The 27,046-nt window shown below is 38.8% G+C and overlaps 1 protein-coding gene across 1 annotated transcript in view; it reads left to right on the top strand.

The window, feature by feature from the left end:
• Positions 1-501: 501 nt before the first annotated feature.
• LOC139936123 (gamma-aminobutyric acid type B receptor subunit 2-like) overlaps positions 502-27,046 on the top strand; it is a 104,190-nt gene continuing 77,645 nt past the window's right edge. Inside the window, exon 1 of the mRNA XM_071930855.1 lies at positions 502-1,493. Coding sequence (XP_071786956.1) covers positions 1,077-1,493 — 417 coding nt within the window. The 5' untranslated portion in view covers positions 502-1,076. The remainder of the gene's footprint in view (positions 1,494-27,046) is intronic.

A 27,046-nucleotide genomic window follows, 5' to 3' on the forward strand; every position in this document is an offset into this window, starting at 1 on the left:
AATTACCCACCACCATTCTCCACACACCTCCACGTACACTCACGTTGTCAAAGTCTGCGCAGAGCGTCAGCTTGCATATTTTATAGATTTTTGTTCTCTCCCCACCCGCTATATATTTATAAACCAGGCTGTCTAATAATCATTGTGCGAGAGTGTCGGCTTCACTGAGTGACAGAAGTATAGCGAAGAACGAAGGAGGTCGGTTGGGGTTACGCTTCCCCCGTACCATCAGATTGCGAAAGCACAGTGTTCAAACGGCCTGGCGGTATATAAAGTATAGACAACACAAGCGTCAGAAGAGGGTGATGTACTTTTCTGCACAATCTCACACAGCTGTGTCTGTAGCAAATTTATTGAGCAGCGAGTCGACGGTGTGTTTTTTTTTTTTTTTTTTTTCTCGATAACTTTCAATAGCCGGTAGAGGGAGCGCCAGCATTTGTTCATTCTACGTTTTATTGGCGGAGTTTTCTCTCGCGACGTGTGGCGTTATTAAGACAAACATCTCTTCTTTCGTTTCCCGCCAATCGACAAATTAAATGTCACACAACCCAGCCCTTCTTCGTAACCCAAGCTCTAGAACTACTCAAGAGGCTGGACATTTTTATCCAGTGGACGTCGGGTGCTTTTGCTCTGTTCTCCGGAGTCTCCATCACGATGAAAGGCTCGCGGGGCTACGCCAGAGCTGCTGCTACACTCCAACGGGTAGTAACATAGTTTTACGGATACCTTCTGCTATCTACTGAAGATAGCTACCGGCGTTGATGAGTTCGGTGACGACACGCGATTGCCGGTTTGAAGGAATCTACTTGTGCGTTGCCGTTGGTGGATCGTTTTAACTTATCCGACCCACTTCCTGAAGTAAGAGCAAGAGAGGTGTGTGGTTGCGTAGAGACACTTGAGTGACTGACTGCATCGTTTCTCATCGGTGATTTTTATGTGTAAACGTAAACGTGGATAGCGAAACGCATAGTGCAAGAGGATATATAACGCGTTACTGAACCATCTGCGGTGGTCAGTCAGTGTGCAGTGAGCATCCATGTCACAGCGTGTATGCGTCGGTTACTGACAGAGCGGAGATGTGGTGTGGTCCAGCTCTGAAACTTGAAATGCGATGGAGACTAAGATGGTCAAGCTTCTGTGTGCTCTTGACCCTGACCTTGGTGACCCATGGAGAGATATCCGACCCGATGTACACACAATCGGACAGTACAAATGACTGCTGTTACCTGACCACCCCGGCTCGCACGCTGGACGAGAGGTCCACTCACTGTGGGGCGGCCCTGCCACCAGCGATGCAGGGACCAGACGGGGAATATATGGACGCCGAGTCCTCAAAAATCATCTACATCGGAGGACTGTTTCCCCTTTCGGGAACCTCGTTCTCACGTAACGGTCGGATCGATCTCCAAGCTGCTTGTATGGCTATTGATCATGTCAACAAGCAAAACTTCATCCGAGGGCATAAATTGGTCATGTACTACAACGACACCCAGGTAATGTTAAACGATTTGCTGTAATGTTGAGTTTTTCCGGATCTTGTTAAGTTTGTCACGAAAGCTATTGTTTGGTGTGTAAGAACAGGTAGGCTTTACAAGATGAGGCATCAAAAGACCTCTGTATAGACTTTCACCATGGTGTTACCATTTCGTCACGTTCCCTGTCTGCAGTAACGGTTATGGACTCTGATTGTTTCAAACAGCGAAGGAGTCCGACTTTTGGTCTTCGGGCCTTAAATAATTGGTTAACGGGTCTTAAAATGCTTGGATAAAAAATAGAAAATGGCGCCCCAACGATAAATATATTAATCGTTGTGTGTGCGTCTCTTCCGGGTTTCCGAAAACAAATTGATGTAGCTTTCCACTCCACACAAAGGGACCAAACAATTTTTCCGTTCAGCCTCGATTTGTGCACATTTTGTATATTTTGTAATTGAAGAAAATCAAGATTTGACAGAAGTAAAAGAAACATCTTAACCGTTTGAAACAAAAATCTCGACTAACTTACATATTTTAAGTGTGAAACATGACTCAATTATGTACACAGCCTGGACGGGTCAGGAGCCCCTCCCTCCTCTCGCACATAGCTCTTGCAACCCCCCCCCCCCCCCCTTCCTCCCAGCAACCTTCCCAAAAACCTTCCCAATTACGATCCCCCTTACACGAACATGTCTTGTAACGCCACTCTCAGGATATCATGTGACGAGATAAAACGCTCTACTTTTCAAATAACACTTTGTAGTAACCAGCAGACACTCTACGGGAAGGTAGTACACCCCCCCCCCCCCCCCCGTTGTGAACTGCAGCCCCCCCCCCCTCCACCCCCAGCCCCACCCCCCCCCCCCCGTGGACTTCAGCCCCCCCCCCCCCCCTCCCCCGTTGTGAACTGCAGCAGTGGCGCTAATAAATCAACATACACGCCTCGTAGCATGTGTAGCCGAAAATTTGAGAGGAAAACCTGGCACGAGTTAATCCAATAGTTGTATTAGGTTTTTTAGTGTGTGTCAGGGGCACAAACCCAGCGTACATGATTGACTGACGACGTCGGGGCTCAGCCTCGATTATGGGGAATTACTCTTTGTTGTGGCGTTAAAAGCACTGGCCATGTTTGGTCATATTGTTTACCAGGACCCAATGTCATAGAGGTGCTTAAACACAAAAGGACCTAAAAGCAAAACAAAATTATGCTTAAGGTTTCCATCTTAACTGTCATGTCACATGTATAATTTGTTACTGTCATCCTGCTCATTTCTGCTTAAAGGCAGTGGACACTATTGGTAATAACTCAAAATAATTATTAGCATAAAACCTTACTTGGTAACGAGTAATGGGGAGAGGTTGGTAGTATAAAACATTGTGAGAAACCGCTCCCTCGGAAGTAACGTAGTTTTCGAGAAAGAAGTAATTTTCCTCTAATTTGATTTCGAGACCTCAGCTTTAGAATTTGAGGTCTCGAAATCAAGCATCTGAAAGCACACAACTTCGTGTGACAAGGGTGTTTTTTTCTTTCATTTTCACAGGTTTGTTATTTTATGCATATGTTGAGATACAGCAAGTGAGAAGACTGGTCTTTGACAATTACCAATAGTGTCCAGTGTCTTTAACAAACAAAAATGTTTAGCAATATTTTCGCATGCTTGAGCGGCTCTATGAAGTTGGGCGGGCCCTGTATTCTCACAAGGTGTATCCCAACATATGCGTAACATAACAAATTTAAACATAATTGGTCAATTAATTTTTATGAAAATAATAAAAGAACAAACACCATTGTTGCACAGATTTGTGTGCTTTCAGATGCCTAACAAAAGGCTTCTTTTAATATTTGAGTGAGAAATTACCTCTTTCCCCCAAACTGCAGAGGGAGCCGTTTCTCACAATGTTTTTTAGTATTAGCTTCCCTCCATTGCCCGCTCCAAAGTAAGTTTTTATGTTTACAGTTATTTTTGGGAAATACAAATAGTGTCCAGTGCCTTTAAGGATTTCGCTATATTCCATCAAGCTACCGTTCCTTCTTCATAAACCACGTCTGAAAACGTCCTTCCCCTCTGGAGTAGAGATGATGTAAAACTTATCAGCTGAAACGCACATGAGATACTAGCGCCAGTTCTGGAACCTCAGTTGGTGTGAGAAATTTAATTAGAAAACGATTCTGTTTTTGAAGGAATCATCCAAAGAAACATGAAAGCCTTGAATGATATTAGAGTTTTTAGAGTAGACGGTGCCTTAAATTTGTTTTTACATGTGTCGTTGGTTATTTAGTAGTAAGGTTTTGGTTTGAAAATCAGCGAAAATGTGTATTTGAAAGCATGTACACATAGACACATAGACATTAGACAATTGCGAGACATCCAACAAATTGTGTGTTTTTTGTAACACAAGGGTTTCGACAAAACCTGAAATTCATCCGTCTTGTCAATGAATTAAAAAAGTGAAGCATCAATGTCTAAGATGGAAGTAAGTTAGTTGAAGAAACATAATTGTATCGAATGTCTTTTACAAGAAGCCGTGTTCTTTGACAGCATTAGGTACAAAAACTGTTGATGTTTTTTGTGTTTTTTTTTTTTATTAGTTTACATCTGCATGGTTGTGCGCAACGTTTAACTGTTCTTACACGTTTGTATTTGATTGACTGCTCCAGTCTGTTCTGTTTTTTAACGTTGCGGGTCTAAATATCTAAAATAAATAATAAAATACCGGTAAATAAGCTATTTTAAGCCATTCATATCCGTTCAAAATTCGATCTCGGCCAGAAAATACTCCGGGTATTAATATTTTGCTGCTTTTAATTCGTACGTCTTCCGGCGCTACTTTAGTGGGTTTGCCGTTTCTTTTTTGTGTGTAAAAAAAACTGCTAACCACGTATCCGGTGCAAGTCTAATTAATTCCCATGACAAATCATCAACGGAGAGTATTTGCTTATCAGATTATCACCATGGTAACAGAGACACAATGTTCATGATTTATGACCAGTTTTATATAAAAGCAAGTTTTTTTCTCCCCCGTATCCACGAGACAAGTGGAATCGTAAAAATGTCAATGAAATATTGGAGTTATTTTGTAATCAGGAGTTGTGCACGCGAAGGGGGAGGCTGTATGCGTTGAAGGACTAATTGAAACACCTCGGATCTGAAAGACAAAAGAGAGATGTTTGTTATGCACAGTCTAGGAAACTACACTATAAACAACCTGAGTCAGAATTAACCCGGACTCCTGACCTTAATTCAGAATGTTTTACTCAAAGTAACAAAACTACAATAACACCACGTGTCACCAAATTGCAGATTCCTTATTAGGGAGGTTTAGCTGCACGTTCCGCGTGAACGTGAACGTGAACGTCAAAAAATTGTGTCGTTAAAATCTCACGTTTTTAGCATACGTGAAGTTACCATTTTGCACGTCAGGTACGTACGTGCGCGCAGACGTCATACGTGAGCATGCAATAAGCCCAAAGTGGCGACTTCACCCAGAAACAACACAATATTTTGACGTTCACGTTCACGTATTTGCTCGCGTAAACGTGCAGCTAAACATCGCTATTATCTGCCAATGTGGTACCATTACGTATGAAACTCACGTAAAAAACTACCGGTCAGAACTAACCTGGATTTCGGGTCTTAGGGGACCTATTTCTGAGTCAGGTTTACCCGGCCGGGAACTAGTTTATTTTGACTCAGCTTTGGGTAAGTTTACCATCAGTTCCTCGTCTTACTGACACAAAAATGGGTTGCTCCTTGTTACCCGGAATCAGTATCCTGACCCCGGATTAATCCTGACCCGAGAGAAAACAAATTAATGATATGTTTCATAAGTAGACTCATGCTAACATAAATATCATGCAAGTAATACATATAATATGTAGGACATGATGCTGTCTGTTCTATTGCCAATTCAAGAAAACAACATTAAACAAAAACTACAACTCTTCATTGCCTATCATTTCTCTTTATGCAATGTAATTTTGTCCCCGTCACTCACTTTTGAAGACTCTTAGTAAAAACTGAGTACATCGCAACATTGAATTTCCCTTTCTCTTTAAAGGCAGTGGACACTATTGGTACTTACTCAAAATAATTTTTAGCATAAAACCTTACTTGGTAATGAGTTATGGGGAGAGGTTGATATAAGTATAAAACATTGTGAGAAACGGCTCTCTCTAAAGTAAAGTAGTGTTCAGGAAAGATGTAATTTTCCACAAATTTGATTTCGAGACCTCAGATTCAGAATTTGAGGTCACGAAACCAAGCATCTGAAATCACACAACTTCGTGTGACAAGGGTGCTTTTCTTCCATTATTATCTCGCAACTTCGACACCCAATTGAGCTCAAATTTTCACAGGCTTGTTATTTTATGCATATGTTGAGATACACCAAGTGAGAAGACTGGTCTTTGACAATTGCCAATAGTGACCAGTGTATTTAAGTTAACTCCGATACATTTTTTTTTAATTTTACAAATCACAATCATTCTTTATCATTTGCAGTTTTTCTTCTTTTGAGTTCTAGATTTTACGCTCACATAGTTAGACAGAACGCCCATATTATCTGTGTGGTCGGAAACTGAGTATGGCCTAAATACACATACCCGTATAACCTATCACACACCCGTATAACCTATCACATACCCGTATAACCTATATCCAGTCTGACAACAAGTAGGTCTACACAAAATAAAACGGTATCAAGTTCGGTGTGTGGGTTTGAAATAGTTGAAAGCAGAATGTATTTTGGTTCTGCCCTGTGAATAAACATTAACAAATTCGCAGACGGAAACCTTTCTGGGTTATTTCTGATCCGAAGTGGGATGAGGCGAGGAGTTGAGACGATTGCATAGTTCGATCTGATGTAAAGGCACTGGACACCTTTGGTAATGATTCAAACGAATTGTTAGCTTTAAAAACTTGGTAACGAGTTATGGATAGCTGTTGATAGTCTAAAACATTGTAACAAATGGCTCCCTCTCAAGTGGTGTTTGAGAAAGAGGTAATCTCTCACTCCAGCGATCAAATACTTCAGCTGAAGCCTTTTTATGCATCTGAAAGCACGTCGTTTGATTAAAACAATCAAACAGTCCCAAAATCTAAATTTATACGTTTGCTGTGATTTTCACCAATGAAACCATACGTGACCTGTAGTCATATTACGTCTGGAACTTAAACTCAATAGCTCTATCCAGCAATTGCGTCTTTAAAAACGTTGCAGACTCACATTTTCCAAACAAATGAGGGAATATGACTATTAATTCTGATCAGTTCAACAAATAAGAGATACACAGGTGACTGTTTAGCGAATTGAAAACTACCTCCTACGATGATATCAAAATATCAACTCCCTATATAAAACAAAATAGACGTGCAAAAGCCAACCTTGTCAGCGTAAAATTAACAAGTTCGTGTACGGAGGTGTGTTGTATAAGTTCAAATTTGTATGACGTTTTCCTTCTTTATATTAGCATACGGGTTCGTGCAAGCTGACAATGCTTTAAATGAGTCCCAACTTAGAGAAGAGCTCTCTGCCAGGCTGGCTTGAAAAGGTTTACCCATTGTCAGTGACGGGAACAGCTCGGTCGTGCGCTTTGCTCAGGAGTATTTGAGTCTGAAAGGTGACATCCGACACTACTGACAGCGCAAACGTGTTATTATTACGTATAGGTTGTGGTGAAACTGATACCTTTTAGACAAGCAGGTGAAATTGACACTCTGGCTTCTGGTTTAATATCAGGTATTGCGTTTTAGACTTCGTCAAGGATACCTGTGTGTATATATATATATAAAATATATAAATACCCACCCACCCTGTGCTTTAAAGACATTGGACACGATTGGCAATTACTCAAGACAATTGTTAGCACAAAACCTTACTAGGTAGCGAGCAATGGAGAGCTGTTGATAGTATAAATTATTGTAAGAAACGGCTCTCTATGAAGTAACGTAGTTTTTGAGAATGAAGTAATTTACCACTCAAATCATAAAATACTTCAGCTGAAGCGTTTTATTATGCATATGAAAGGGCACAAAGTATTGCAACGAGGGTTTTATTTCTTTTGTTATTCTCTGGCAAAGTCGATGACCAATTCAGGCAAAATTTTCAATGGTTTGTTATTTTATGCATTTAATGTTGGGATACACCAAGTGAGAAGACTGGTCTTACTAAACGTGCCCAGTGCCTTTAAACAGGTTTAGAGTCCACCATATGCTAGTGATTTGGGGAGGGAAACATGGCTCTCTGATTTCCATTTAATCACTTTTTTTCTTTGTGGTTTTTATTTGCTGAGCTGGTTCCAAGTACCTGTAACCAATTACACCCTTTTCTCTGTCCTTTCTTTATCCTTACATTGTATCGCCTGAATGCCGAGCCCGGACGCAGCTTTACAAAGAAGCAAAATTAATTGTCATGGCCGAGGTGACGTTTATTAATGACTTTTCATCGCGTGTGAATTGATCGAATGCATTTAATCAAGTTGCAAATAATAATGAAACGTTATGAATGATATTGCACTTGTGGTATACCATTGCTGTGTTCAGCTTGAATTACAGCTATCAACACAACCTGCTTCCATGGTTATCGATTTTATTTTTAAAAAAATCGTATGTAAGGGCACGGATAGAAAGAGGTAATATAATGTATGACTTTTTCTTGTTAAGAAACACCGTGTGTATATTTAATTTAAAATTGCTCGAGATCAAGCTTGCTCTGCCTTAGCTTCCCAAAGGTAATTAAAGCCTCCGTGTTGCTTAGCTTTCATTTAGAGTAACAGTTGCCAAGTCGAGGCCGAGAGGAAAGTAATATTTTACACCGAGTATGCTTTCTTTAAACATCTGGATTTAGGTTCCGTCTGATGGTCAAAATACCCCAGAACTGGGTCATAATGACGCAGACTCCTGGGCCAAATTTCATAAAGCCCGTAAGCACAAAATGTTTTGCTTAGCATGAAGTTTCTTCCTTGATAAAAACAAGGTATCAGATTTACAAATAACTCACAGGGTTCACAGACATGAAATTTCATAAAGCCCGTAAGCACAAACTATTTTGCTTAGCATGAAGTTTCTTCCTTGATAAAAACAAGGTAACAGATTTACAAATAACTCACAGGGTTCACAGACATGACATTTCATAAAGCCCGTAAGCACAAAATATATTGCTTAGCGTGAAGTTTCTTCCTTGATAAAAACAAGGTAACAGATTTACAGGTAACTCACAGGGTTTGCAGACTTGAAAGTAATGATGAAATACTTCCCTTGAAATATTATTCCAAGTGTGGGCCTCTGGACAATACTGTTTACAGATGTTGTGCGATTGCTTAAACCTTTCAAACAAACTAATATATGTATGAAAATTTCACTTTACATATTAAAGTTTACAGAGTGACACTATCCTCCATCTTCCATGTTTTGCTGGAATGAAATGCTGTTACCGATCCGCTTCGAACTAATCAAATATACACTGAGGGCAGTCAGCAAAAAGTGAAGAAAAAAGGATGGATTATTCCGATGTGTGTCATGTTGCTAATATCTCATCGGTAATGCAACAAGCACGGCATTCTTATGCATTTCTCGAAACACCCTGGTGACTTTCACATTCCCCTTTCAATAATACACCACGGTAAATCAGCCCAGTTTTCACTGACACATTCATCCCCTCGGAGTAACCAAGGAAAGATTTCCAAAATGTTCCTTGCAATGCGATGAATTAAATTACCCCTCCCCGAAGTTGTATTTCATCGAATTGGCGCCTAAAATAGAATCCGCACGTGCCATCAAAATACAACGACTCTCTCGCGGGCTTTTAAAATTGGCCGTCGCTGATTGGCTGGAAGGCATTTTGTTTTCTTACTAGTCAGCAGTGACGTCGATTGCAGTATGACGTCATAGGCGTGTCACCTTATATGCCTTGCTCTGGAATCGTTTCTGGCACCGTTCAAGTGTAACAGTAAACTTATCATGTCATGCCACAAAAAACATGTAATTAATATGGCATTATAGTAAGGCATACTGCATCCAATTGTATAGAACAAACAGTAAAGCTTACTTTAATGAAACTGCGCTCATTTGTATGGTTATGTTATGACATGGAGGAATCTAATTTATTCCTCCATGGTTGTGATAAGATATCCACCTCTTGTTGTGCTTGCAAACACATTTTTCAATTTTGTTTGCTATAGACCTACTTTGAGAGAATCATCCACAGGTAAAACCAGTTTCTCTACCTTGCTTACAAGTAAAACTGAATAAGAATTATCTTTCTCGATTCGCAGTCTAAATCTCACATGTCAGATTCGACTCGGAATTTGGGTCCCATGAGGCCTGAGCCATTTTTGGATCAGGCACACCCGCGAAGTGGTAAATGATTTGTGTTTTTGCTTCAAATTCTGCGTACGTTTGACCCAGTTCTATGTTATAATTTTGACCAGATATGGTTCAGACCCCATGGGAACCGGATCCGGATCAACTCTGACTCAGAAATTTCTAGGGCGTCCTCATTTATGTTATAATCTAGGAATTCTTACCCCAGCTTGCTTTCGCTTTTTCTCTGTCTTCGTCTTGATGATTGTGTCTGTCATTAGTTATTTTGCTCTGCAGACTGTTGCTGGTTTTTAAAATTGTATTGTCCTTTAAAGAAATGCACAGAAGCTTTACAAGAGTAGTTTAGCAAGAGTCCCTTGCTAAAATGTAGCATGGCTGTAAAATTCTACCTCGTGTGAAATGACGAACAAATTATAACTGCCCCCTTTTAAGAATTTGTCAAACGTTGCTACATTTTACAACCATGCGTACATTAAGCAAGGGACCCCAGTTAAAGTGATGTCGTGTGAACAGCGCTTACGTTTCCATTGATGTGGAATAAATGTTCCTATACGCTAAAGTAAAACTCTGTTCGTGATACCATAATGTGCGGTCAATTTCGAAAGTGAAAGGCAACCAGGGCTGGGGTATATTGTATATTTTTTACATGATTCTGCACCTCAGTATAACTGTCAATTAATTACCCGTTACAATCCTTCCAAATGTCTTAGATCATCCACTTCGTCGTTACTGGTTGTTCCCCAATTGGGGTGACAGGGCTTTTTCTCATGCTGGTCCTTTACTTTGGAATAATCTGCCTCTTAATATCCGTAACATGTCCTCTATTCATAAGTTCAAAGAGGCCCTCAAAACCCACTTTTTTATACAGCTGCTTTTTTATTAATTTTGTGTTTCTTCCTTGCGCCATGAGCATCACATGTGGTGGATACCGGCGCACTATAAGTGTTCATATTATATTTGTTTTCAAGAAACAGTTTGTTAGTAATTGATGCGACTTTGTGTCCGGGGATCGTTTGTTTTTCCACTTGTTTGTCCGTTTGTTCATATTCTGTAATGAAGATTGCAACAAGAACGTGTTTCAAATAAAATCCGATAAAACATGAACGGTGGATATGAGGGGTTGTTGTCGGTAAACAAGGCGGCATCCAAAACTGCGACACTTTATGACTGTTGACAAGTAAAAGGTGAAATGTATAATTATTTGCATGCTGGGTCATTGTAATGGGGGTATGTGTTTGGAGAATATATAAATGGCGACTGAATGGGGAATTTTGACAATTGCGTCAGTTTAAGTGTAAATTTCAGATGGAACTGCTGAGATATTTTTGTCCGATTTAACTTCCTTTTTTTTTTACCCTGGCAGTTATTTAAAGCCTATCTGATTATGTTATCCGATAATGTTCAGAAACTAAAGATAACAATATAATGGACAGCTAAAAATTAAATTACTTTTTCTATTTGAAAAGACGGCATTAAAGGCACTGGACACTATTGGTAATTACTCAAAATAATTGTTAGCATAAAAACTTACTTTACTTGGTAACAAGCAATGGAGATCTGTTGATATTATAAAACATTGTGAGAAACGGCTCCCTCTGAAGTAACGTAGTTTTCGAGAAAAAAAAGAACTTTCCACTACAAATATTTTAACTTGATTTCGATTCCTCAGATTTAGAATTTGAGGTCTCGAAATCAAGCATCTGAAAACACACAACTTGGTAGGACAAGGGTGTTTTTCTTTCATTATTGTCTCGCAACTTCGACGATCAATATTTTCACAGGTTTGTTATTTTGTGCATAATGTTGAGATACACCAAGTGAGAAGACTGGTCTTTGACAATAACCAAAGGTCTCAAATCTAATTCAAAGTATTATTACAATATAAAATACTGGAGAATTGATACCTTGATTACTACGGATTCAAAAGTCAACGGTTTGTTGGTCCAACCAGAGTGGTCGACAAAACGAATGCAAACTGTTACAGTAAAAAGGTATTGTTTATTTGTACAATAACTATAATGTTACTTTGGCAGAAATGAAATTGTGTATTGAATGGCTTGCTTGGTTTTCTAAATATTGAAACCGGCTGGCTCCGTTCCAATAATGTTCAGAGGAAACTATTTCTACTGACTGGTGAACTTCACCACGTCGGTAAACAGGATGATTAAACGCCGTCTGAATTAAAACAGCCGCCTTGTATTGAGATCCAATAGGTGAAATACTGAGACGTATACTGGTATATGTGTACGACAAGGGTCCACCTTTGCACAACCTCTTCCGATAGTTTATTTGCAATTTCCACTGTTGTACACTTTTCAAATGGGAAATGTTGTTCTTTTGAATAGATTCAACAAGGGAATCCTTAAAATAGATATCAGAATTTTTTGTTGAGGATGGCAGTTCTAAAGTGCATAAAAAAAGAAATTGCCGGTCAGTTGGGTAATGTTCGGAAGTGTGGTAGAACGAGGGTACATCTGGGCCAAGAGCTGCTAAGCACAGAAATTTGCTTAGCGTGAAATTTCTTTCTTGATTATAACAAGATAATCAACCAAATTTCCACTGTGCATTTTTGCTTGTTTCTGGTATCACGTGGAAATTTGTTGGTAATTCTGTTTAAATTAAAGGAAGACATTTCATGCTAAGCAAATGTGTGTGCTATGACATTCTGCATGTTAAGTAAAAGAACTAAGCCTAACAAATAGACAAAATAAATAATATTGCAAAAATATCTACACACAACATTTTGCATTTTTTACAGAATTAGTTCACGGCAAAATACATGCATAGTCAATCGAGATAACTCTCTCTGCAGGAAACTTCCACAATTAATTACAAAAACGCACAGTTGCGTATCGGTCCTATGGAATGAAGTAAATAAGAAAAACCAAAACTAAACGAAGCAGGAGGAGGGGGAACAGCCACCAGGAAAACCCCCCTAAAGTAAAGGAAGACTGTTTATTGAAAAAACAAGACCTGACGGCTATCTGTTAGGGGTTGCGTATAATAACACGCTCCCTCCTGTAGCCTCAACAAGGGAATTGATTGTGTGTTCCTATTTTAGTGTCCACAGTTTGTATCCCTGCGGTCTGCTTCGGATCTTAATGAGAAAATATTCCGGAGATGGAGGGAGTTAGGGGAGAATGTTGGGAGGGGATAATGTTGAGAGAGGAGGCCGTGTCTTTGCTCCGGCGCTCCTGGTGTGCCCCGGTGGTGCTAAGTGCTCGGAATAACATTGGAGATAGTATTACACCATCAAGGCCAGGGATGAAATATCGTGACGGATTGAGGACGTAAAAGTTTGGCTTTAGCATTTATGTGGAAGTACAAAAATACTCTTGAAATGTGAGTTGCAAAAATTGATTGGATTTGATAGTTGGCTTCGAAGTTCGAACATAACACACCTAAAAATGAACTGTAAAAAGTTTGTTCCTTTTGGCTTTGTTTTTATTTCGTTTAAAATATTTATTTATTTATATATTTATTTTTAAGCATGGTATTGTCATTATAAAACAAAAATATTAAATATTTTGGTATATTGTGATTGTACACTTCACTGGATGAAGCTTAATAATTTAAAATGTCAGTTGCAATATTGGTGAAGTTGTAATAATTAAAGTGACGGCAGAAGTTAACAGTAGCTTGTTTTTCAAAACCTTGAGGTTGGGGCCTATTTTTTAATTGATAACATACCGCAAATTCAGACAAGTCAAATGATCAAAATAACAAACATTTGATAAATAAACACATTACAAACAAATCAGGGATGTAGTGCTTTCTGCTCTACCGGCCAGGCTTCGGACTGATGATACCCAAGCCTACATCCGTATGGACTGTAAAAGGGGTAACCCTGTTTCAGCGCTATAGGAGTAAGTGGCTACGGCCTCTATAGAATAAAATAATTGCAGCCAAACAATGAACAGCATCCCCGTGAAAAGAAACTCGACCAAGTAGCTGTTTAATGGACTTCCAACGATGACCAAATTAATGATAATGACACAAGTCTAGTCCGCTAAATAACTGTTTGTTCTTCTTGAGACTGAAGAGCTAAGCCATGCCCAGGGTTGTGAGAAAATAACCAGTCTTCGACCAGTCCCCGGACTAGTCTCCACCTCACTCAATGCTCCTCCTGAAGGCCACGGCCTACTATCAGGTTCGTCCTCTCCCATCGATACCGGGTAATGGTAAGGGGACCGCCCAGGGCGCAACTTGGTGATGAACCCCCGGTACTCGAAAGCTTCTCTCGTGGTGTAATGGACGAGACGCCGATAGACCGTAGCGGTGTTGTTTGTTGGTATCGCGTGTGGGTTCGCTCTGTGGGTTGAACATTCACTGTGGCTCGTGTTTCTAGTAATGATTATTATAGTTTAAAGAGAAACTGCCGTTTACACAAACGGCTTGTGATTTAGTATATGTAAAAATTTAGTAACTTTTGTGGCGTGTTAAAATACATGTATTGTGACGTCAATATCGTTGTCAAGTTCCTTGTTTGTACTTATGTAATACGTACATGTAGAAATTTGTCATTATATACAAAAAGGGAACAAGGGTCACTACTTTTGTCTTCTTGTATGCTCAGCTTCCTAGTTTGATTAAAGCACATCAACAAAAACAGCTGTTCCATGATGATAGATATTGAATATACTTATATCTCAATATTACATTGTACAACGTTACTATGGTGCGGCCATCTTGGTTTTTCTCTGATTCAACTCATTGTTCTCAAACCGAGGCTCTCTTTGTCGTTGATTATAGTAAGTTGATTATAGTAAGTTATTTCAAAAAGTTATCTAAACTCAAATGATTGATTATTCACTGCAGTATTTCCTTGAAAAAATATGGGGGAACCAACAAATCTACGAGGAAAATAGATTCCTTTTACATTTGGTAATGTTGGTATACATTTAAAGGATTTGGGTACTTTTTCAAAATGTCCATAAATTTACATTAAACTTACAGGGTTTGAAGATAATGATAGTGGAAAGCTTCCCTTCAAATATTACTTACTGAGGTGCTGTATACGTTATAGTTTTTGAGAAATGAGTAAAACAATGCCATGCAAATACGTTTGTAAATGCTTAAAAACAATTTTCGTCTCATGAGACGAAAATTATTTCCATGGACTCATTTCCCAACAACTACAGCACCTCAGCACGTAATATTTTCAGGGAAGCTTTCTACTATCATTATGTGGACATTGTGGTTTTTTGTCCTACAAAGAGTACATACACCCTTTAAATAGATACGATCAATTTTCTGCACAATTTATTGAACATCATAGCCCTCCAAATTAGATACTTTTAACGCGATGATTTGTAGTGTCATTATTCCGACGGCTTCAACCAAACAAAATTCTAGAGGCTTTCCAAATGATCCTGTCAAGCGTGTAATTGCCTAGATGTCCTCATAGGTCAGGTTGGAGTCTTCGCATTGTTGTTTGATGAATGTCTTGACAGGCCTTCCGCATCTGACACCACTTGATCTGTACTACTCTTGCTATGTCTAGCAAATGAAAGTCTAAATTTTCTGAGTCTGGTTGCGATTTGAAGAAGAGCTCCGGACATAACTATGTTGGGGATGTGATAATAACTTGCATCAAAGACTAACCTAGCAACCCGGTGTAGAAACCATCTTGGAACTGTTGAGTTCGTGCAGTTGAACGGAGTACCTTGTATAAAAGATTTCGGATTCTGGGTCCCAGTGGGTCGGCACATTTTCTGGGTCAAGGTGACGCGACAGAACCTTTTTTATAAAATAAAAAATTTGATTTTGACTTGGATTCTGCGTCAATTTGACACATATTCTGGGTCAACTTAACCGAGAAAATGGTTGTACCCCCCCCCCCGGATCCGGAACCTGGGTCAATGCTGACACATACGTTGGTTAAAAATTAGGATTTCGACTCTGATTCTGCGTCAACTTGAAACACAGTTTCCGGGTCAACCTAATCAATAAATGGGTTTGGCCCCATGGGACCGGTATGCCCTAATCTGATCTGAGTCAAATCTGACCCAAGAGTTTTTAGAGTGAGGTAAAACACGTAACGATACGGCCAACAAAAATCGTATCCATGGTCTCTTTAAATCCAATTCCAATTCCATCTCACCGACTGTGTTTGACATTCTGATGAAATACACGAGTGCTCCTGTCCTACATATCATCTCTCGATACATTATTATTGTAACTGATTTAGCTTGGACATCTTTAGCGAGGCTTTACACAATTTAGCCCCGGGACATTCCTTGTTCAACACAGATCCCAAATGTAAATAAACGGTAATGGAACCGGGGCTTGATGTATGTTGTTGGGTCCCGATCATGTCACCAATCAGTGATTTGTTGATACAGGTTTATAAAGAAAGAAACGAAGCCACATTTTGTACAATCTTGTTAGTGGCGAAGTCATGTCAAAGAGCGTCAAACATGTCGAGTGACGTTCGCTTGAGGACTCGGTTTAAAGAAAAGGTATACGTTTGGTTCTCGATCTTAAAGACAGTGGACACTATTGGTAATTACTTAAAATGAAACCTTACCTTAGCATGAAACCTTCTCCGGTAACGAGTAATCGGGAGAAGTTGATAGTATAAAACATTGTGCTAAACGGCTCCCTCTGAAGTGACGTAGTTTTTGAGAAAGAAGTAATTTTCCGCGAATTTGATTTCGAGACCTCAGATTTAGAATTTAAGGTCTCGAAATCAACCATCTGAACGCACAGGGTGTTTTTTCTTCCATTATTATCTCGCAACTTCGATGACCGATTGAGCTCAAGTTTTCACATGTTTGTTATTTTATGCATATTATATGTTGAGATAGACTGGTCTTTGACAATTACCAATAGTGACCAGTGTCTTTAAATACTATGGCAATATAAACTTACTTGGTTAGAAGTGCAGCGGCTTTCGATATTATAAAGAATCTGTCCATTTCGAATCAATGTGTTTATGGAAAAATATATAAATTTTCATTCCAAAAAACTTGATTTTTTTTTTTTGAGAAATGGAGAATAAACATTTCAAAGTTTCGGGGAAAAAGAGAAACCTATTGTTCAGCATAATTTAAAAAGTTGATATTGATTGGCTCGTCCTCACAAAGGCGTAATTCTAGAAGCAATTTTCACGACCAAAGTTGACCTTTAAGACATCCGCATTTATGTTATTTTCCCAAAGGTACGGGTGAAATGTCAATTCATTTATTTGCCCCTACAATATTTCAGAAATGATTGTATTTCAAGTCAAAGATAAAAAAAATGTCAAGTTTCAAATTACCGAGAAAAAAAGTTACTTTCTACCGATTTCTCAACGTAACCGAAAGCAATTTAAATTGTCGAAAAACACAGTCTTCAATTACTGTTCAAATGAGAATATCGCATATATTTTTTTCACACATAATAAATACACACGTACAAAAAAACTTAAAACAATAGGCAGTAATACAATTGATGTTATATAATGCCCTATTGATATTGCGCACTGTTCTATATCATAATCCGTTCAAATTGCCTGTCCAAAATGGATGTATTCAATTCAAGTAGCCTTACCCTAAAAAAATGCAATGATTAGGGAAACTCCTATATGCGTGCTTTATTAACCCCATGCTGACATCCCACTTACCGGTTACCTTTTAAAAACCCAACTCTGAAAGCCTAAGACTTTAAAGGGTTCTGAAAGATCAAGTTTTTGACCATGACATGAATCCCTACACACTGTGAATGAAGATGTTAGGCCTATATAATTTATCTGTAAACAGTTTTTGAGAGAAAAAAAATGAAAATCACAGATGTTTTCAGGAGAGTCGCGTATACAAGTACTGGTAAATACGTCGACATGCTAAAATGATTTTTTTCCCTGAAGCGAAAATTATTTTCACGAACATTATTTACTCATTAATAAAAAGAAAACTACAGCGCCTCAGCAAGTAATATTTTAAGGGAAGCTTTCTACCATCACTATCTTCAAACCGTGTAAATTTAGAGTAAAACTGTGGTCTGTATGGACAATGTGTTTTGTGTCGTACGAAAAGAACCCAAACCCTTTAAAACCCAACTCTGAAATCCTAAGCCCTTGAGTTATTGTTGCCCATCCAAGGTTTAAATTAACTTGACATTGACAAGTCTGACACATCTCGGCTACTCTCTCGTTGACATAGCATAGCTGCCCCGCGAACCTTTAGATTAAGGATTTGGTTTTAAGCCGTCCGCGGGTAGATAAGAGATAGAAAACGATTTATAATGTACGCCTTCACGCAGGGTTAAAGGGCACTGGACACTATTGGTAATTCTCAAAATAAGTGTTAGCATAAAAACTTGGTCGCGAGAATTGAGAGCTAGTGATAATATAAATCATTGTGAGAACGGCTCCCTCTGAAGTAACGTAGGTTTGAGAAAGAGGTTTTAATTTCTCAGTCAAATATTAAAGACTTTCCAGCCTCAAACGTTTTCAATGTGCAATTTTCATGTGTAAATTTAGGGGAGTGGCTTAACTATTTCACATATTTTTTATTATTTAATTTCAAATTTTAAATTTATGTAAAATTGTTGTAATTCAGCCTTTGTGCTGCGAGGACAGTTTTTTCAATAAACCATTTTATCTATCTATCTAACAATTTGGGCGACAAGGGTGTTTTTTTCTTTCATTTTTCCTTGCAACTACGATGACAAATTGAGTTAAATTTTTCAGATATTTGTTATTTTTATGCATATGATGGAACACCAAGTGGGAATACTGGTCTTTGACAATGACCAAGGGTGTCCAGTGTCTTTAAGGCTTTGGTTTGAATCCGTCCGCGGTAGCTTTGGAGTAAGAAACAATTTATAAAGTACGCCTTTAAATATGCGGTGTTTAAGTCATTCATTCAGAAGCGGAAAGGGTAAGAAAGTGCAACTGTTTAAGGATGAAGACTATTTTGAGACTTGAGGCAAGACTACGGGGGTATGGAGTTAGCTAATGCTTGACGCCTTGTTAGTCAGCTGTCACCTGCCTTTATACAGTGACCTGACACGAAACAGTCTTCGCTTCAGCCACTTATTCTCCGGTTCTCACTTACGAGGTGAGAATTGTCGACATCGACGGTAAAAACCGTTCAATAGTATTGAATTGACTGGACCCAGAGCACAATATAATTTCCTACGAAATGATTAATAGCTTGACTCGCAGAGGATATTTTAAGAAATGTTTTTAACTCAACACTTGGGTTTTGACGACTTCATAGCCTGGGGTGTGTGTTGAGAATACAGAAGACGATTTTCGGAAACATATTTCAATGCGCACAGCCTAAGGGCGCGTTTTCATATAATGCGCACAAACAACCATTTTGTTGAAAAGGGCAGATATAGATAAGTAGTATGTCGTGTGAACGAGGTTGATCAATTCAGGATTGGCGTGAAACATTAACCCATTCATTGTGCTTACATTGTCAATGTAGTCATCCAGAACAGAAAAAAAGGTTGATCGAAGAATACGTCGAACCAGACCTGTCGATTGTTTCAATGTAATTTTTGCAAAAAATAGCCAATGACCTGATATTTCGACCCTAGCAGAGATTTTATCCAACGCTTTCTCTGTCGTCCTTCGAGAAAGACTCTGTTTCGGTCGAAACCTCATGCCATTTTTTGTTTGCATTGACACCAAAAGTCATTTTTGATGGTAAGCAGTTTCGACTGATAAATATAATTTCGAATGTATTTTTAAGATGATTTTTACGTAGAAATTGAAACCTTGTGTGGTTGAAGTATAACTAAGAGAGGTTTGCGGTAAAACCGTGTGAATATTTTTTTTAGTAGTGTTGGCTCTGAAAAGAACCGGTAGTTAACGGCTCTTGTTTCCTTTAATAAAGGCAGTGGGCACTATTTGGTAATAATTGTCGAAGTTGATATAATATAATATAATATTGGTAGAAAAAACATTCTGGAATGGAATTAGAAAAAAATGTATTAACAAATAAAAACATCCTTGTCACACAAGGTCGTGTGCTTTCAGATGCTTGATTGCGAGACCCCACATTCTAAATCTGAGATCTCGAAATCAAATTCGTGGAAAATTACTTCTTTCTCGAAAACTACGCCTTATTATCAGAGGGAGCTGTTTCTCAGCTCTCCATTGCTTGTTACCAAGTAAGTTGTTATGCTAATAAATATTTTGAGTAAGTACCATAGTGTCCACTGCCTTTAAACACCTTTGAAAAAAATGCCTCTTTGAACCTGTCAACACCAAACTCTCTTATAAGAGTTTTAATGCGAACTCCATTAAAACTGTTCTGAAGGTTCGCCCATCAGGTACCCTTATATAGTATTTGGAGACTGAAGTTAGTATCTGTCCCAAGTATAGCGCCCTGGGGAAACCAATAGTTCAGATCTATCAACGTAGAAAGGTCAGATTATGCCCCAAGTTCAACACCCCCACTTCACCATGCAGCTCGATGTTCCCCCTCTAACTGCCCCGGCCTGAAGATAATGAAACTTGGGTAAGATGTATGCAAATTGTAAAGGGCTTCTATTGGATTTCGCCGGAGAGGGTTGTTTTAGGTCTGGAGTGGGGTTTAACACAGTGTGTAAACAGGTCACTATGAGACATTGTAAAGAATTTTCAAAATGCACTCGTAACCAACTGGTCTGAACTGATGTATTTTTAATAGGCCAGTTTTTACGACTTGGGATTTTTGTGAAATATTTTGTATGCAAGTTCGCCCTAACAAAGGCTAAAATCCACTCTTTGCAAGAGGCTACAAGAAGAAAAAATATAATATGTAAATATAAATCAGGGAGCTGAAGTTAGGAATTGATATTTCTCTTAAAACAGTCCTGGTTGTAGGATGGAGGGAAACATGTGTGGCTATGGCGAGTACGAAAAATAAGTAAAACCTACTGTATCCGACAAACTATATTTTTGTTATTCGACACAGTGGGTTCGACAAGCCCTGTCGGACATAGACGTTGCAGCATTTCTATATCAATTTGAACCGAAATCTCGAATCATTTTTTTCGACAAGATGAGAGTAGCGTTTTCATTCGAGAGCAATCATTTTGACTTTCGAAGATGGTTGTTTTAAATTTCGAGACTGCTGTTGTTGTTGTTTTTTTGTTGTTGTTTTTTTTTGTTTTTTTTTGGGGGGGGTCCACAATATTTTTGATGGTTATTTTAATACTTTGAGAGCAGTCATTCATTTTTTCAAGAGATTTAAATGGAAGGTTCACGTTTGGTATTTACTCAAAACAAATATTAACTTAAAAACTGACTTGGTAACGAGCATAGGAGAGCTGTTGATAGTATAAAACATTGTGGGAAACGACTACCTCTGAAGTAACGTAGATTTTGAGAAAGATGTAATTTCTCACTAAAATACTAAAACACTTCTAGCTAGAAGTCTTTTATTCCTATATCTGAAAGCACACAAATTCGTCCAACAAGGGTGTTTTTCTTTCATCATTATCTTGAAACTTCGATGACCAATTGAGCCCAAGTTTTCACAGGCTTGTTGTTTTATGGTTATGATGGGATACACCAAGTGTACAGTGCCTTTAATAATGACGTATACTGCGCTTGAGATGGTTCTTTATCATCTTCTATACACAAGTTTCTCCAGGCCTACGGATTACAGTGTGCAGGGTCCCGCAGTTTCAACACCAGAATATAAAATAATATTCATGATGTTTATCTAAATTTACTCGTAGGAGAACACATCCCACATTATTTATTCACTAGCACTAGTCAGATACTGAACTACAGACTAAAGAGCAAAAACAATATGCGATTTTTCTCAATGAAATAATAAAAATAATCGATGGTAACCATACAAAACAAACGTCTAGGTATTATTGCAAGGAAGCTGCACGCGATAATTCCCTCTTGAACACTAAACTCGCCTGACACTTCTCAGAAAACGCTCGTAATTGCCGATAAAAAAAAGGAGAGGAGAAAAAAATGTACTTTTTTTACAATAAGGCTTAAGTCTACTCCCTGTGACGTCATCTTACAATTGATTTTACGTGTCTTGCATACATGTCCAAGTCTCCCCCAATCTTGTGGCCAATTGTTTATAATGTGACAGCGTGACGGCTCCCGTAATATGGATTAGTGCGATCTTCCCGCCATTCAGCCCATCTTTCCCGCCATAAAATATTCAGATTCTTTTGCAGAGCACGATTTTGATGCTGTAAAGCTTTGAGTAATAGAAGTAGGTTTAAAGGCATCAGCTGCCAGGTGTGAGAAGGTGCTGCGCATGAATAGATCTCAAAAGGAAGGGGACATGCGAAGTCGATCAGAAAATAAAGTGTTTATCTCACTGATAACAAACTTGTTTATATGTTTTCATACAAATCTTTGTGGCAAGAGCGAGGCCGAGAGGCAGAATTGTATGGCCGGTTCTTTTAGAATGTACTCTGAGATTACAATGCTATATTCTCGATCGCTTTTATCGACAGCCGCCTTGTTTTCTGCATTACAACTTAGGCCATAGCGAGGCCGGGAGGTAAAGGAAATCTAGCCGCCCCTTTTCGTCAATGCATGCTATACGCTCAAAGCTCGATCACCGGTCTTAGTTCTAACGCATTGATGAAATTGGTTCACAATATTGGGCACTTGTTTCGCCACAAACAGTCTATCCATATTCGAATTGTGTGATAATAATACTCATTTATTGAATTAATATTGCGCGCTCCCCAGGACCAGCCTGTTCGAGCGCGCAACAGTTTTAAACAAATATGTATAAAAAAAATAAGAAAATTGCTTATACAAATTTAAAAAAAAAAAATACAAAAAAGTTCATAAACACCATGATTCTGTGTAAAACAATGCACACTTGTACATTGATTGTGAAAATGTGTGTGACAAAGTGCTTACTTTTTCATCAGCTATTATTTATTTATTTATTTTGTATGTGGGGCTTGTTCGTATCATCTGAGTCATTTTTAATTACATAAAAAACTGTCAAATATTTACGTCTTCCGAAGTCATCCGCGACCCTCCTTAAAATGGGTTTTTATAAGTAAAGAGGAATCACAAAAATGCCCTTAGGAGATTTATGCTGCTTTCGTAATCGCTGTTTTCAAATTATGTGAATCTTTATTTGGGGGATGTCCAAGATGTTACCTTTTCCTAATCATGGGAGTCTATTTGAATGTCATAAAGAACAGTCAAATATTTACGGTCTTCCGGGGTCATCCGGCATACGGTCAAAACGACCGCCGTTAAAATGGTTTTATTAGTAGTAGAAAATTAAAAAAAACACGGTGGAGATTTATGCTGCTTTCAGAATCGCTGTTTAAAAAAGTTGTGATTCCTTCGTTGGTACTGTCGTCGTGCAAGTAAATTTATGGGAGTTTGGAATGGGTTTCTAGAAAGCTCGGGACGAGTTGTTAAGCGGTCGAGACTACCTTGAAATGAGCCACACGTCTTTGATGGGTACAAACTCATTATGTGTGAGGAATATTTAAAGCCATTGGAGTCTTTCTGAACAGAACAACAATTAAAAGTTCACAGATTTACAAATAACTTACAGGGTTTACAGAAGGTGATGGTGAAAGACTTCCCTTTAAATCATTATTGTATGAATTGCTTTGCTTTTTGAGAAAACAATTACCATTCTCGATATCGAGAATAACGGATTTATTTTAAACACATGTCATGACACGGCGAAACGTGCGGAAACAAGGGTGTGTTTTCCCGTTATAGTCTCCCGACTCCGACCGATTGAGTTTAAATTTCCACAGGTTTGTTATTTTATATGTTAGTTGTGATACACGAAGTGTTGGCCTTTGGACAATACTGTTAACCGATGTTGTGCGATTGCTTTCAAGACTCTGAACACTATTGGTAATTGTCAAAGACCAGTCTTCTCACTTGCTATATCTCAACATATGCAGAAAATAACAAACCTGTGAAAATTTGAGTTCAATCAGTCGTCAAAGTTGCGAGATAATAATGAAAGAAAAAACACCCTGTCACAAGAAGTTGTGTGCTCATTATTCTTGATTTCGAGACCTCAAATTCTAAATCTGAGGTCTCGAAATCAAATTCGTGGAAAATTAATTCTTTCTCGAAAACTATATTACTTCAAAAGGGAGCCGTTTCTCACAATGTTTTGTACTATCATCAGCTCCCCATTACTCGTTATCAAGAAATGTTTTATGCTTATACTTGAGTCTTTACTAATAGTGACCACTGCCTTTAACCAATATTGTTTTTTACTCCAATTATCGAAGAAGAGACGAAATCAGTCTATAAAAACAATTTAATTGCCTGATAAATATAGATATACAATACAGCTAACCTGTGGAAATGTCAGCTCAAAAGATGGTAACGTTTTAAAGGGACACTTTAAGGCGATACGTTTAATTTTGCCTATTAAAGTCAGCATTAGTCCTACGTTGCAAAAAACAACGATGACCCTACCATTCGTTTTGTTTCGCTTTAAGCAGCCTCGAAGTGGCGAGTGTTTTTTGGCAATTACCGATTAATGTCCACATTCGGTAATCAAACTACTCATTCTGCAATTTGAGCTCTTAAACCATCAAATCTGCCAAAGAGTAAAATAAAATCAAACATGGCCTCGTCTTTTAATGGCCCTTTTTGACGCAACGTAAATTTACGCGACCTAGACAACCTTTTTGTTTCTCAGTCATCAAGTCCTTATTAATTCTATGATGGAAAGGGGTTTGGCTTCCAATCAAACTACATAGTGCGTTCTAGATGTGTCAACAGCGGCTGACTCGGAGAAACTTGTATTACCCTTATTGGCTTTCCTTTTTGGTGGCTTCAATTTGCCAAGATTAATTACAACGGTTATTTACATTGTTATAGAGGGGCAAAGTACTTTCATTTCTGACAATGTGTATCCTATTAAGGATCTGTTCACTATTGGTAATTACTCATTTACTGGGTAACGAGCGATGGAGGTCTGTTAAGAGTACAAACCATTGTGAGAAACGGCTCCCTCTGAAGTAACGTAGTTCTTGAGAGAGCGGTAATTTCTCACTAAAATATTAAAAGGCTTCAGTCCTGAAGTCTTAACATTATTTGTTGATGCATCTAAAAGCATCTAAAAGCACACATATCTGTGCAACAAGGGTGTGTTTTCATTGTTCTCTGTTCCTTCAATGACCAACTGAGTCCAACTTTTCACATGTTTGTTATTGTATGTTGGGATGCACCAAGTGGGCGTTCTGGTCTTTGACCAAATGTGTCCAGTACCTTTAAGTTTTGTACACTACGTGTCATTTAACAGTGAGAAGGTAAACTATCTTGTCAATCTATCTTTACAAAAGCTACTGTGTATTTAAATAATTTGTAATGGCTTAGTTGATGTCGTGAAGCAAAAGATAAAGAATGAGTACGGTAGGTAGTTGATGAAATTGCGCCTTTGAGGATATAGGCATACCATTTGGAACACAGTCAGGGTGACTCATGTTAGTCATGAGAAAGATCTTGGGTTAAAGGGCCACCTCAGATTTGATTTTCAAAGAAAAAAATACATGTTTGATAGATAGCATAACAAGCAATGTAGCAATTTTGAAAATTTGACTATAAGGTGTCAACATTTTCAAGCAGGGGTTCTAAAATACAATGACATATCTGCATGGGTAAGTTCACAACTGGTACTCGGTGTGGCGTGGTGTGCCTTCCCCCCCCCCTTGTATATTCATTGTATTGTTGGAATCTCAGGGAATTCATTGGATGATTTTGGCTGGTGATCTTCAGCTAAAAATTGGGTAGGTATTACACATTCAATCCGGGAACCTATAAGAAATGAGAACAAAATGGTACACGGTGGTACCAGTTGAAAAAGTTGTACAAAACCAATAGAAGCCGTTCCTGAAAAGAACAAACAAAAGAGGGTCAACATGAGGACCCTGATTGCAAAATACCCCACAAGGACACTCCGTAACCAAACGTGTGTTTGTGGTCTGGGGTGGGGATTCACCATGCAACATTTTTTATATGGTATATGAAAATGTGCTGTAAGACGTGCGGGGTCCAAAACACAAACAATTACAAAATACCCCACAAGGGTACGCTCGTATGACTACTTGTGTGTCTGTGGTTGGGGGAAGATCCCATCAGCCACATATCGGGTATGGTATATGAATTTATACTATAAATCAAAACTCACCCAGACACGTACGCATATTATTTTACCCCAACCCCCTCCTCGCCCACAAACACAAACCCCACCCCCTCGGCCAAATAATGCCCTTTTGCCGTGAGCTGCACGAAGCGAAAATATTGACTTTTTGTTTTATATGAACGGCCCTCTAATTCTATGTATCTCGTTGAGGTGGCTATAACCATACCTTTATGATCAAGTTGTAGTCTACTCAGGTCGATATAATACACATGTTGACAGAGGGGGTTATATCTATCCCTTCTACATTGCCGTCACGTCACACTGCTTTTAATGAAATTGCATTTTTCTGACGGACCCAGTTTGGGTTAGGAAGGGCTGGATGTTTGTGTTGGAAACAAAGCCTTTCAGCTGGAACTGCTGTACTAATGTTAATTTATTGACTTTCGAATCAACGTTTTATATTGAATGGCTCGATTTGAGTTGAAGTCATGTTGCTTTTCGAAACTTGCATCTTTGCTATGGTGCGCCATTTTTATGGAAGAATTTTTAAAAGATGTTTTTTGTTTTGGCATCCTACATTGTTTTAGTAAACGCACCAACCTGAGCGGCAGACCTGACTTCATGGTTGTAGTCAAACTCTCTTTAAGGTGAGCATCAATTACTACGGAGTACCAGGTGGCCGACAAGTACTCGAGTACGAGTACTGCGGTAGCTGAATCGTACTCGAATGGGTCATTGTACATGGAGTTCAAGTACATGTTTGTACTCGAGTATGAGTACAAGTACGGGTACCATCAGAACGGTACTGAAATAGTACTCGATTACGTGTACAAAGTACGAGCAGGCCTACCTTCCAAACGGTACTACAGTAGTACTCGTGTATTAGTACCGAGAACGAGTACTGAGTACGACTACCATGAAACGGCACTCGAGTAAATATCGAATATTAATACCGGAACGGGTACCGACTACAACTACCATCAAACGGCGCTCGAGTAGTTATCGAGTATAATTAGTACCGAGAACGAGTACCGAGTACGACTACCATCAAACGGCGCTCGAGTAGTTATCGAGTATAATTAGAACCGAGAACGAGTACCGAGTACGACTACCATCAAACGGCGCTCGAGTAGTTACCGAGTATTAATACCGAGAACGGGTACCGACTACAACTACCATCAAACGGCGCTCGAGTAGT

This window comes from Asterias amurensis, chromosome 4, assembly GCF_032118995.1.
Source record: "Asterias amurensis chromosome 4, ASM3211899v1".
Taxonomy (NCBI): Eukaryota; Metazoa; Echinodermata; class Asteroidea; order Forcipulatida; family Asteriidae; genus Asterias; species Asterias amurensis.